The sequence below is a fragment of the Bos grunniens genome, chromosome 24 (assembly GCF_055505025.1).
Source record: "Bos grunniens cultivar Pamir isolate PY7600 chromosome 24, Bosgru_T2T1.0, whole genome shotgun sequence".
Lineage (NCBI taxonomy): Eukaryota > Metazoa > Chordata > Mammalia > Artiodactyla > Bovidae > Bos > Bos grunniens.
The window spans coordinates 36,742,005-36,755,261 of record NC_141188.1 but is presented as its reverse complement, the minus strand read 5'-3'; the positions used below and the strand labels follow the sequence as shown (position 1 = coordinate 36,755,261).

The 13,257-nt window shown below is 34.8% G+C and overlaps 1 protein-coding gene across 2 annotated transcripts in view; it reads right to left on the bottom strand.

The window, feature by feature from the left end:
- Positions 1–13,257, bottom strand: part of USP14 (ubiquitin specific peptidase 14) — a 41,963-nt gene that overhangs the window by 20,571 nt on the left and 8,135 nt on the right. For both annotated transcript variants that reach the window (XM_086373041.1, XM_086373040.1), the window contains exons 2-5: positions 12,248–12,393; positions 10,705–10,737; positions 2,353–2,457; positions 1,364–1,467 (exon numbers count right to left, since the gene is read on the bottom strand). In XM_086373041.1, the coding sequence (XP_086229167.1) occupies positions 1,364–1,467; positions 2,353–2,457; positions 10,705–10,737; positions 12,248–12,331 (326 nt within the window). In that variant the 5' untranslated portion in view covers positions 12,332–12,393. The remainder of the gene's footprint in view (positions 1–1,363; positions 1,468–2,352; positions 2,458–10,704; positions 10,738–12,247; positions 12,394–13,257) is intronic.

The window sequence follows — 13,257 nt, the reverse complement described above, 5'->3', positions numbered from 1 at the left end:
AAGACCTATACAGACATTTCTACAAAGACATATAGATGACACATGAAAAGATGCTCAACTTTTCTAATTATTAGAGAGATGCAGATCAAAACTACAATGAGGTACCACCTTACAACAGTCCTGGCCATCATTAAAAAGTCTACATATAACAAAGGCTGGAGATGGTGTAGAGAAAAGGGAACCCTCCTCATTGCTGATGGGAATGTAAGTAGGTGCAGCCACTGTGGAAAACTTTATGAAGGTTCCTTAGAAAACTAAAAACAGAGCTACCATATGATCCAGCAATCCCACTCCTAAGCATGTATCTGGACAAAACTATATTCAAAAAGATACATGCACCCCAATGTTTATAGCAGCACTATACACAACGGCCTGAAGCTTTTAAAAACTTGTTTAATAAACCTGAATATTGTTTAAAAAGACTAGCACAGAAGCAAAGAAATCGGGAGCTCTCGAGCACTGCTGGAGAGGATGTAAAATGGTACTTTGGAAAACAGTTTGGCAGTTTCTCAAATGTTGTTTAAGAGTTACCACGTGAACAAGCAACCTACTCACAACCAAGAGAAATGAGAACACCTCATCTGCACAAAAACTTGTGTTTGAATGTTCACTGTAGCATCATTTATGCCAGCTAAAACGTGGCAACAATCCAAACGTCCGTCAACTGATGACTGGATAGCCAAAAGAGCATATCCACAGTGGACTATTATTCAGTCGTTAAAAGCAGTGAAGGACTGCTATATGCTATGCGTGCTTAGTCGCTCAGTCATGTCCGACTCTGCGACCCCACAGACTGTGGCCCTCCAGGCTCCTCTGTCCATGGGATTCTCCAGGCAAGACGACTGGAGCGGACTGCCGTGCCTTCCTCCAGGGGATCTTCCCAACCCAGGCATCGAACCCAGGTCTCCCGCACTGCAGGCGGATTCTTTACCGTCTGAGCCACCAGGGTAGACCTTACACGCTACAGCATGGATAAACCTGGAGAACAGTATGCTAAGTGAAAGAAGCCAGTCACAAAAAGAGCATATAGTGCATGACCCCACTGATATGAAATGTCCCGAATCAGCAAATCTGTAGGACAAAAAGTACTAATGGCTGCCCAGAGCTGGAGGTGGGAAAGGTATACGAAGAGAGCATGAGGGTTTTTTCTGGGCAGGGGCGTATTCTGAAATTAGATTGTAGGATACTTGCATACTCTGGTGAATATAATAAAGACCATCTAATTGAACACATGAACAGGGTGAATTTTTGATGAATTATATTACAAGCTACTAAATATATACAGAAGTGCAAAAGAATACTATTCATCCAAATGTGAATCTTCTTTACCCAAAAAACACATACAGTCTCTCTTCTGTCTTACCTTTTAAGGGCATCTTTGAGTTCAGGCACAGAACGAATACACTGAACTGTGGCATTCATGTAACAAGTATTACCCAGGTTTGTCAATCCACATGGTAACTCCATCTGATAAGGAAAAGGATTAAATCAATTTTATAAAATGACACAGCATATATAAATCACTAAACACTTTGAAGCAAACAATTTACCAACTCATACCAATTTATATTCCATGCCAACAATGTTTTATTTTCCTAACAAAAAAAGTTTTACTTGCATCATGCTGACAATCATTTTGTGTTTTAATTCCCTTCTTGAAAATAAAGAATTTTATCAGTCCTGCCTCCTCTGCAGGTTTATCCCTAGAAGAGGGTAACAAAATATATACTGAAATACTTCAAGGAGACTTCCCATGTGGTCCAGTGGCTAAGAGTCAGCACAGCCAATGCAGGATACCCAGTTCAATCTCTGGTCAGGGACCTAGATCCCACATGCCCCAACAAAGACCGGGCACAGCCAAAATAAATAAACAAATTTAAAAAAAAGGAAACACTTCCAGAAAATGAATGGTACTATATAAATGCTGGGTAGTAAAAACAATAATAATATTTGACAAGAATGTGTTGGCCAGTTTCTAAACCAACACTGCATTCTTAAATTAAGGATAAACTGTATGTATTTTCACCATGGAAGGTTTTGAGAATTTAAATATCCCAGCATTTAAACTATGTAACTTCTTTAAGCTTGTTTTGCCATAAAGTAACAGTAGACACTTTAACAGCACTGTCTGCCAGATGCCTTTATTACAGATATTAATGACTTTGTAATGAATTGTTCAATTAGAAAAGGATCCCATGAGCCAATTTCAAAAACAAAACTTTGGTTTACTGCTGATAACATGCATCCTGATGTCAATTAAATCCTCAAAATGCACAGATGCTACTTTTTGAAAGTCATCTTGCTGTTTCTTAAAAAGTAATAATCAGGTATATAAAACGTGGCATGTCTTACAGCAGATGCTAACTGTTCTTCTGTCATGTCTTCTACAAAGACAGTTTTAGCTGAGGGTTCCTCAGGAAGAGCGTCTGCTGACCCCATCATTAGTACAGTCATTCCCTGTAAAAAAAAAAAAAAAAAATTTCATGAAAACTCAAAAGCTGACCATGTTTATGTTCAAGGAAATAAGTCAGACGCAGAAAAACACATATCACGTGCTTCTGTGTACCAGAAAAGGTCAATCTAAGACAGATTAGTGGTTGCAAGGGCTGAAGATGGGAAAAGAGAATGTCTGAAAATGGGAACACATTTCTTTCTGGGGTGATGAAAATATTCCAAAATCAGACTGTGGTGAAGTTACACAACTCTGTAAATACACTAAAAATCATGAAACGCTAGCGTGCTGCTTCAGGCCAAAGGTCACCTGCAGAATGCTGGAACGTCTGTATCTCGACTGTGGGAGTGGTGACATGACTGCATAAAGTTAACCAAATCCATCAAACTCTAAAGTAGGTGAATTTTACTCTCTATATACTATACTATACTCTCTATATACCATATTTTATTTATACCTCAATAAAGCTAAGGTCAAAAACACTGTCACAAAGCTGAGACTGTTTTCAATATCGTCAATCATTCGTATTTAGTGGCATCATTTCTCTCCATAACACACTAAGCAGTGATAATATTCCTATGTAAGTCTATTCTGTAACTGTAACCATTATTTACAACTGAACAGAAAAATCTCCATTGTTGGAAATTATCAAGCCAAATATATAAATTAGTTCAAAATGTCCAATTTTATAATTCTACATGTTATTAACCTAAGGAAATACTGATGTAACATTCCACACAATAGAACAAAGACGACTGTCACCCTAAAACTCCTAATCTTGAAATGTGAACATCGTACTCAGTATCTTAATTGGAAGACATGAACACCTGAGATAAAGAGGGTAGAGAGGTTTAAAAGAGGGGAGAAAAGTCAGAAAAATGTTTTTAAGAAAGGCCAATAAGATAAAAATATCTAGATGAGGATTAAATTAGGAAATAAATAAGGTCAACAAACTCAAGCCTTATGAGTACCTATGACGATCATTCTATCACCTATTATTTTTACTTATACTTTCTGTAAGATAATAGCAAAGGAGCACTAAGCAATTACTAAAGAATTTTTTTCCAAAGACAACTGTCTCAGGAAAACCAAATAGTTGAAGACTATACTAGCAACAGTCAGCTAGAAAATACAATTGAAAAGAATGAATACCAAAGTTATCTAAGAGTAAACATAATAAGATATATATATTTTAATAAGAAAACTATAAAGCTTTATATAAAGATATTAATAAACATCTAAATAAGCTGAAGGACACAACAAATTTCTGGACTGGAAAAATTACTATAAAGATGTGATTCCAAATTATTATATAAATTTAATTAAATCCCTTTCTGAGACCTTACAAAATGATTCATTCATGCAATAAACTCATGCCCATGAAAACAGCTAAGAAATTTCTGAAAAAGAAGACTAAAACAATATCTTTAAAATTACTAAGAGATTACATATGAAGAATGTTGAAGATAATAATTTAGAAAAATATTCTAGTTCTTTACCTTATGACATGCCATGCCCAAAATGAATTACAAATTGAGGACTTAAATGTAAATAAAATAAAACAATTGTAAAACATCCAAGTTAATTTTTTTTTTTCCAAGTTAATTTTTAAAAAATCTTGCCATTTTGGAAGATTTTTCTAGAATTGACATAAAAGATGAAAGGACTAATGACACTAACTGTGTAAATCCTAAAACTTGCCCATTACGACAATCACAATTTTGACAAACTTAAAAAAAAATCAAGTGTATATGGATACAATAGGAAAATGGGCAAAGCAGAAATCAAAAAAAGGCCTAAAATTAATAAATCAAATAAGCTTCTACATTAAGAAGCTAGCACAAGTATATATTAAAATCAAAGTGAAAGGAAAAAATAAAGCAAAGAGGGAAAAATCAATAAAATAATAAATGAACAAGCAAAAGTTGACTCTCTGAGCAGGGGAAATCAATGAAACTAAACAACTTCTCCCTAGGTGACACAGACAATGAGCAAGAAAGCACAATTTGCCGCTACGGAGCAGGAGGAGGGGATGTTGAAATGACAGCACTACAGAGTCTAGAATAAAGGTTATTAAAGAGTACAGTATGCCATCAATTCAACAACTGAAACTAAACAGACCAAGTACCTACAAAACACAAATTACCAAAACTGGTATAAAAAAAAATGTAACATCTGAAGAGTCCTACATTTATTAAAGACACTAAATTCTTAAATTAAATGTCTTCCCACAAACAAAGCTCCAAGCCTAGAGAACATCACTGGAGAATTTTCTGCAACAGTTTCAGAATATGAACTCTTTCAGGAAAGAGGGGAGAGAGGACTGCTTCTGACTCATTTGATAAGGCAAACATTACACTGACAGCAAGACTCAAAGACAGTCCAAGAAACTACAAACCGTATTTTTCACACAAAGAAACACAAAAATGATTTTAACAAAATACTACCAGTAGAATCTGAATTATATTTAAAATAAAACACATTAAGATTGGTTAACTATTCAAAAAAGGAAGTATAGTTCACTGCATTAAGAAATTAAAGGATAAAAAATTAACATTTCAAAATATATGTAAAAAGTATATGACAAACTCAACTCACATTCATGATAACTTTCTACAAACTAGAAACAGAACTTTCCTTAACCTGATAAACATCTATAAAAAACCTATAAATAATCTGTAAAACAAGGGACCAAAAATCTACAATGGGTAAAACTCAAGAGCAAAGAATATTACCAGGGATAAAGAGGAACAGTTCATTTTGATGAAAGGTCAACTCATAGAGCTATTAACAATCCTATACATGTATGCACCTAAAAACAGACAAAACTAAACTACTACAACTGAAAGGAGATATAATCAAATCCACAAGAGCTGGAGATCATGACACATTTAATAAAAGACACAGATAAAACATCAGTTAGGATAGAAAGAACATGAAGACTATACACCAACTTGACCTAACTGGCATTTACAGAACATTTTACCCAACAATAGCAGCATACCTTATTTTTTCAAGAGCACAGAAAACATTCAAATGAATGGAGTAAAACAAGTTGTCAACAAATTTCAAAGGATGGAAATAACACTGGATATGTTATGTGACCATGACAGAATCAAATCAGAAATAAGAAACACAAACATATTAGAAAAAGCCCCATATAACTGGAAATGAAATACAGTTCTAAACAATCCATGGCTCAAAAAGAAATCACAAGGTGTATTAGAAAGTATTTTAACTGTATAATAAAAACACAGCATATATAATAAAAACACAACCACTAGATTCAGCTACAAATGCTTAAAGAAAAATTAGTAATAATAGTTTTAAATGTCTATAAGAAGAAAATAGATTTTTTTAAAAGAAAATCAATAATCTAGGCATACACTTTAAAGAGCAAGAAAATGAAGTAACTTAAACTCCAAAGAGAAAAAAATTAGAGTAACTATCAACAAAATAGAAAATGGGTAATATGTAAAATCAGCAAAGTCAAAAACCAAACAGACTTATGATAAATCCTTACCAACACTGATCAAAATATTTTTTTATTAATAACAGGAATAAGAAGGATCATCGATAAATAATGATATAATAGGATAACTAACAATTATTTCAGACACTAGGAACAACTTTATGTCAATAAATTCAACATATTTAAAATAAGCAAATTCCTCGAAAGAAGAACATTAAAAAAAATACAAAACATTAAACATTAAAAAAAATTAAAAACATTTAAACAAAACGCAAAAACATTAAAAAAAAAAAATCAAAATAGCCTGGTGTCTACTAGAGAAACAGTATCAAATTCCCATGAAGAAAACCCAAATCCAGATGTAACGCATTGGTAACTTATTTCAAATATTTACAGAAAATAATACCAATCTCACACCAACTCATTCAGAAAACAGAACTTTTAAATGAGTGTCCCACATAACTCTTGACGACAAAGTGAGGATAATGCAAAACAAAACCACTAATATGCCTCAACACATAAAAATATCTTTTGAAATATGAGAAAACTAAATCCAGCAATAAATAAGAGATAAAGACATCATGATCCAAGTTGTCTGTCCCAGTATGAGGTTCTCCAAGTGTTGTCTGTGAACCTCCAGGGGTCTCTCAGATCCTTTCACAGAGCCAGTGAAGTCAAAACTATTTCAATAATACCAAGATGCTATTTCCCTTTTTTAAATGTGGTGATAGTATGTGAACCATCAACTTCCAGATGTTCAAGCTGGATTTAGAAAAGGCAGAGGAACCAGAGATCAAATTGCCAACGTTTGTTGGATCACAGAAAAAGCAAGAGAATTCCAGAAAAACATCTACTTCTGCTTTACTGATTATGCCAAAGCCTTGACTATGTAGATCACAGCACACTGCGGAAAATTCTTCAAGAGATAGGAATACCAGACCACCTGACCTGCCTCCTGAGAAATCTGTATGCAGGTCAAGAAGCAACAGTTAGAACTGGACATGGAACAACAAACTGGTAGTTGTGAAAGGAGTATGTCAAGGCTGTATATTGTCACCCTGCTTATTTAACTTATATGCAGAGTACATTATGTGAAATGCCGGGCTAGATGAAGCACAAGCTGAGATCAAGATTACCAGGAGAAATATCAATAACCTCAGATATGCAGATGACACCACCCTTACTGGCAGAAAGTGAAGAGGAACTAAAGGGCCTCTTGATGAAAGTGAGAGAGTGAAAAAGCTGGCTTAAAACTCAACATTCAAAAAACGAAGATCATAGCATCTGGTTCCATCACTTCATGGCAAATAGAAGGGGAAACAATGGAAACAGTGACAGACTTTATTTTGGGGGGCTCCAAAATCACTGCAGATGGTGACTGCAGCCATGAAATTAAAAGACACTTGCTCCTTGGAAGAAAAGTTACAACCAACCTAGACAGCATATTAAAAAACAGAGACATTACTCTGCCAACAAACGTCCATCTAATCAAACCTATAGTTTTTCCAGTAGTCATATATGGATGTGAAAGTTGGACTGTAAAGAAAGCTGAGTGCCGAAGAATTGACACTTCTGAACTGTGGTGTTGGAGAAGGCTCTTGAGAGTCCCTTGGACTGCAAGGAGATCCAACCAGGCAATCCTAAAGGAAATCAGTCCTGAATATTCACTGGAAGAACTGATGCTGAAGCTGAAACTCCAATACTTTGGCCACTTGATGAGAAGGACTGACTCATTTGAAAAGATCCTGATGCTGGGAAAGATTGAAGGCAGGGGGAGAAGGGGGCGACAGAGGAAGAGATGGTTGGATGGCATCACCAACTCAATGGACATGAGTTTGAGTAAGCTCCAGGAGTTGGTCACGGTCAGGGAGGCCTGGCGTGCTGCAGTCCATGGGGCCACAAAGAGTTGGACACAACTGAGCGACTGAATGAACAAAGAACTGAGTTATCAAGCCATGAAAAGACTTGGAAACTTAAATGCATATTACTAAAGATGTCAATCTGAAAAGGCTACAGACTGTATAATTCCAACTATACGACATTCTGAAAAAGGCATAACTACAGAGACAATAAAAATATCAATAATTGTCAAAGGTAGAGAGAGAGAAACATGTACAGCATAGAGAATTTTTAGGATGGTGAAACAATTTTGTACCACACTACAGAAAACATATCACTATACATTTGTCCAAATCCACAGAACACACAATCCCATGAGTGAACCCTAACAAACCATGGACATTCGGTGATAATGATGTGTCAATGTAGGTTCATCAATTTAACCAATGTGCTACTCTGTGGGGGATGCTGATAATGAAGAAAGCTATTCACACATGAAGGTATAATAAAAATTACAAAGTACCAATTAAGTTAAAAAAAAAAAACACACACTTCTGCATACCAAAATTACTTGGTATCTGTCTTCACAATAAGCCTGCATGAATATTTGTGTTGGAAACCTGACTACTTGCCTTTTTTAACAAAATACAGTTTTTACTTAAAACAACTGACAAATTATGGGGTTTTAGACTTGAGTATTTAGTAACATTTTTTCAAAAATGAAGAAACTGAGCTAGTAGTTTCAGGGCAAAGTACTGACAATATTTATAGCTGCCAATGACAAAATTAGAGCTCATCTGTCACTATGCACCTGACAATTTTCTAGAATTAAAGACTTTTCCACTGAGGTTGGTAGTGATATTAACAAATGCCATTTTGAAGAATTATATAATGAAATCCATGAGCATTTCATGAAACTACTTACATGAAAGTAAGATATAAATAACTCAGAAAAACAATTTTTCCAAATGACCAATATATGACGTTTCAAAGTCATTCACAAGTGTAAGATCCATTCTTCAATGCAAAACAGATTTTTAACATACATAAGGTCACTGATGTGGTTTCTAGGACATCAAGTTCAGTTCAGTCGCTCAGTCATGTCCAACTCTTTGCGGCCCCATGGACTATAGCACGCCAGGCTTCCCTGTCCTTCACCAACTCCTGAAGCTTGCTCAAACTCACATCCATCGAGTCGGTGATGCCATCCAACCATCTCATCCTCTGTCGTCCCCTTCTCCTCCTGCCTTCAATCTTTCCCAGCATCAGAGTCTTTTCCAATGAGTCATCTCCTTGCAGTCCAAGGGACTCTCAAAAGTCTTCTCCAACACCACAGTTCAAAAGCATCAAACAAACCAATAAACCAACTACCACATGTTGAGTTTTGGTATACTATCAAAGAAGAATGTTCACGATTTTAACTGAAAAGCCATCTCCCTTTTCCAAACATTTAACTATTATGAGACCAGATATCTTACATATACTTCAGCCAAAGCCATGTATCACAACAAACTGAGAATGCAGAAACAAAACTAAAAATTCATTTATCTTCTATTAAGCTAGACTGTCAAGAGACTTGAAAAAATGTAGAATAAGTCCATTCTTTCACTTTTCTTTGCTGTTCTGAAAAATATTTTTTAAAAATGAAATTAATACGTTAATAGGTTTGTTACTGCTACTTTTAAATGAATAATATTTTTAATTTCTCAGCCTTAATTTTTTTTAACTTTTTATTTTGTATTGGGGTATAGCCAATTGATTAACAACATCATGACAGTTTCAGGTGAACAGTGAAGGGACTCAGCCATACACATACAAGAATCCATTCTCCCCCAAACTCCCTCAGTCTTAATTTCTAATACAATAAATATTGGTATAACCCATATATATGAAATTTAAAATAATTTGAGGGTATAAAGAGGTCACAAAGATTAAGAAATCTGAGAACAGCATATCAAAAATGCAAGGTTTAATAGTGAAAAACCAATGAGACTAGCCAGATTATCAGAATAAGAGAAAAATATGATCCTTTCAATAAGCAGGAAAAGCGCTTAAAATTCAACAGCCATTCATAACTTAAACGGTCTCAGTGAACTAGTAAGTGACAAAGATATCCACTTCCACCACTTTCTATTCAACACTGTATTAGAAGTGCCAGCAATGAAGTAAGGCAAAAAAAGAAACAAGTCATAAAGATTGGAAAGGGAAAAGTAAAACTGCCTCAATCTGAAAACAGTCATGCTTATGTTCATAGAAAACCCAGTGGAATCTACGAAAGAACTACTGGGAACTAATAAGTGAATCTGGCAAGGTCACAGGATAAATATAAACTATATTTTTATAAACTAGCCACAACCACTGGAAAACAAAGATTTTTAAAGTATTGTTAACAGCCAAGAAATAAGTTCCAGAGTCTAACTAACAAAAACCATACAAGATTCCCATACTGAAAACTTATCTGAGCTAAGAAAACTGGACAACTACACGTTATTTAAGGATTTTGGTACTCGATTACTTTATGATGTTCATTCTCCCCAAACTGAACTGCAGATTCAATGCAATCTAAAACAAAATTCTAGGAGTCCATTTGTAGAACTAATTTTAAAATTATAAGGAAAAGCAAAGGAGCTAAAATAATCTTGAGGAAATAGAAACAACTTGGAGAACTTACACTACCTTATTTCAAAACTTATTATAAAGCTTCAGCAAGCAAGACCACGTGATACAAGATTAATCAAATGTATCAATGAAACGAGTTCAAAAATAGGCCAACAACTGATTTTCAAGAAAGACTCCGAGGCAAATCAATGAGAAAAGGAAAATATTTTCAACATGTGATGCTGGAACAACTGGATAGACAGAAAAAAAAAGCATTAAAAATACATTTTGTGTAATAATTAGGGAATTGCATTACAATTAGTGTTCTTAAGATAATACTCACATTTTTCATTTTGATGTTCCCCCAATCATCATCCTGTTTTAAAGACAAATAATAAACATTTAACCATCCCTGTATAATCCAAACATAATCTAAAAATCAAGTAATTTTAGATTTCTAATTCAAAATAAAAATTTTCTGCATGCAGATTTTAAAATTACTGTAATCAAAAATATTTTTTAAAAAAACAAAAACACTAATGCAGCCTTAAAACTAGTAGGTCTAATAACTGTTTAAACTACATAAGATACCATCTAAAAGACAGTAAACTTGGCAGCACAAAGGTACTGAAACACGTGATTGATGACATATGACAGACGCCAACTTTCTGCATGTTTGGAACCAGCAGAGCTAAAAACAATTTATGTGTTAAGAACAAAGAAGAACCTAGGGAATGAAATAGGTCTACATAATTAGGATGATTATACAACTAATCACCCAAATCAAGAGACTTTGAGAATGCAAGTGCTACTACAAATTATATCAGGAGAGTAAATAAGACCACCCAAGGCAAACTAACCATTACTAATATTTGCTGCGTCCACAAATATTTCTCAGGACCTAAATTTCACACCTATGCATCAATCAATTAACAAATACTTTAACTTTTGTATGTTCATTTAAAGTGTGTTTTCTAAAATGCCCTGATTGGCACAGATATTTTGGCAGCTAAGCCCTTCCTTTCATAGGAGGTCAGTTCCATATCACTCCTTCCTTTCCACAGAAGGTACCAGGCATTCTTGGGTGGTACTACTATCTCTTTTTGGACATCCTGCTTCAAAGGGGAAAGTAAGTCCCTAAATCCCTTCTCAATTTAAGGACTATTACTGCTAATCAAAAGGAATGGTAACTATATATGCCCTCTGAGATAATGTACTTCTCCAAGGTCACACAAAGTTGGGAAGTGAACCCAGATCTGCTTGATCTGTAAATTCCATATTTTTTTGGTCCCTTGTATGTTACTTAAACCTCTCTGATGATCAGTTTCCTCTTTTATCAAATACATAAAATAATTTACTTTCCTCATTTTTAAAAATACATACAGTTGAATATGAAAGAAAATAAAAGAATAAGTATTCTTATACTGTTTTACTGCCCAGTTAACAGGGGTAGCCAATCCTTAACTCGAAAATAACTAGAGCTCTTTAGCACTTCACATCTAATTCTTAAAGAAAACGTATTTTAAAATCTATACTTGCCCAGGATTACAAATAATAATAAAGATAATACCTTTACATCTTTTCTGTGGCCCTTCATCAATGATATTGGTAAGCCTGGACTCCTAACTGAAATCAGTGTGATCACTGTAAGTGAACTAAAGGAAAAATTAAGTTGTATTCATTGATACCATGCATTTAAAATAAACACATTAATGCTGCTTAATAGCAGTGTTTTGAAACAGCTACAGTGTTCCTTTCTTAACATGAATCAGAGTTTTAATCCCATAGACTATATACTGTCACCAAATAAAAATACCTCAAATGTTACATTTTCTGGTGCTAATTATTTTCACAAGTACGTAATGAAAATCTCGACTAAATTTTACCTTCAGTGTTCCTCCTTTCACCATAACTTTCTGTCTGGCCGGCTGGACTCCAGTCAGTGCAAAAAGCTGAGCCTTGAACACCATCGGAGGTTCATCAGTATTCAATTCTACACCTTCAAATTTCTCCTTTCCCCATTTCACAGTAACTGCAAACAAACCATAATTTTGTTTTCATTTACAAAATAACAAGGCTTAAGATTTAGAAGATCCTTACAACTATTAGGCTAGTTCTTGAACACCAAACTACGTCACTAACCTTTTTACTCAATTAATGCCTACCAAATCAGAAGTGAAGTAAATGCAAAAGATCTTGGATAAAATTTAACTGGATCTAATCCAACTCTCATTTGATAAATAAGGAAACTGAGACTTAAAAGAAACAGACGGATTTATTAACGTCACAAAACTAGTCAGTAAATATTCAAGGTTTCTGAATCCTCCTCCAACAATAGCTGCAAAAAATGACAACACTGAAACACCTCCCAGAACAGAGTAAGGTTCTCAGGCTTCAAAATGTGTTTAACAATCATTAGAATCAGGTAAGGTCTGCTTCCTGAGCAAGAAGTGGTCAAGGAATTCTGTGGCGGGCCAATGGTTAGGACTCTGCTTTCACCACAGTAGGCTGCATTTGATCCCTGGTTGGGGAACTAAGATCCTACGTGCCACAAGGTGTGGCTAAATTAAAAAACAAACAACAAAAAAAGAGAAAAGTCAAAAATATACCTGAATCATTAAAAACTATAGATATCCTACTTCACAGCCATTCAGATGGCTATTACAAAAATGACACACACAAAGAAAATAACAAGTGTTGGCAGGGATGTATGCAAACTGGAACCCCTGTGCATCTCTATGGAAATGTAAAAAGGTGCCACCACCATGGAAGTACGGCAATTCCTCAAAAAGTTAAGCACAGAATCACTACTAAACGATCCAACAATTCCGTTTCTAGGTATATACTCAGAAGTATGGAGAGCAGGGAATCAAACTGATATTTACATGCCCATGTT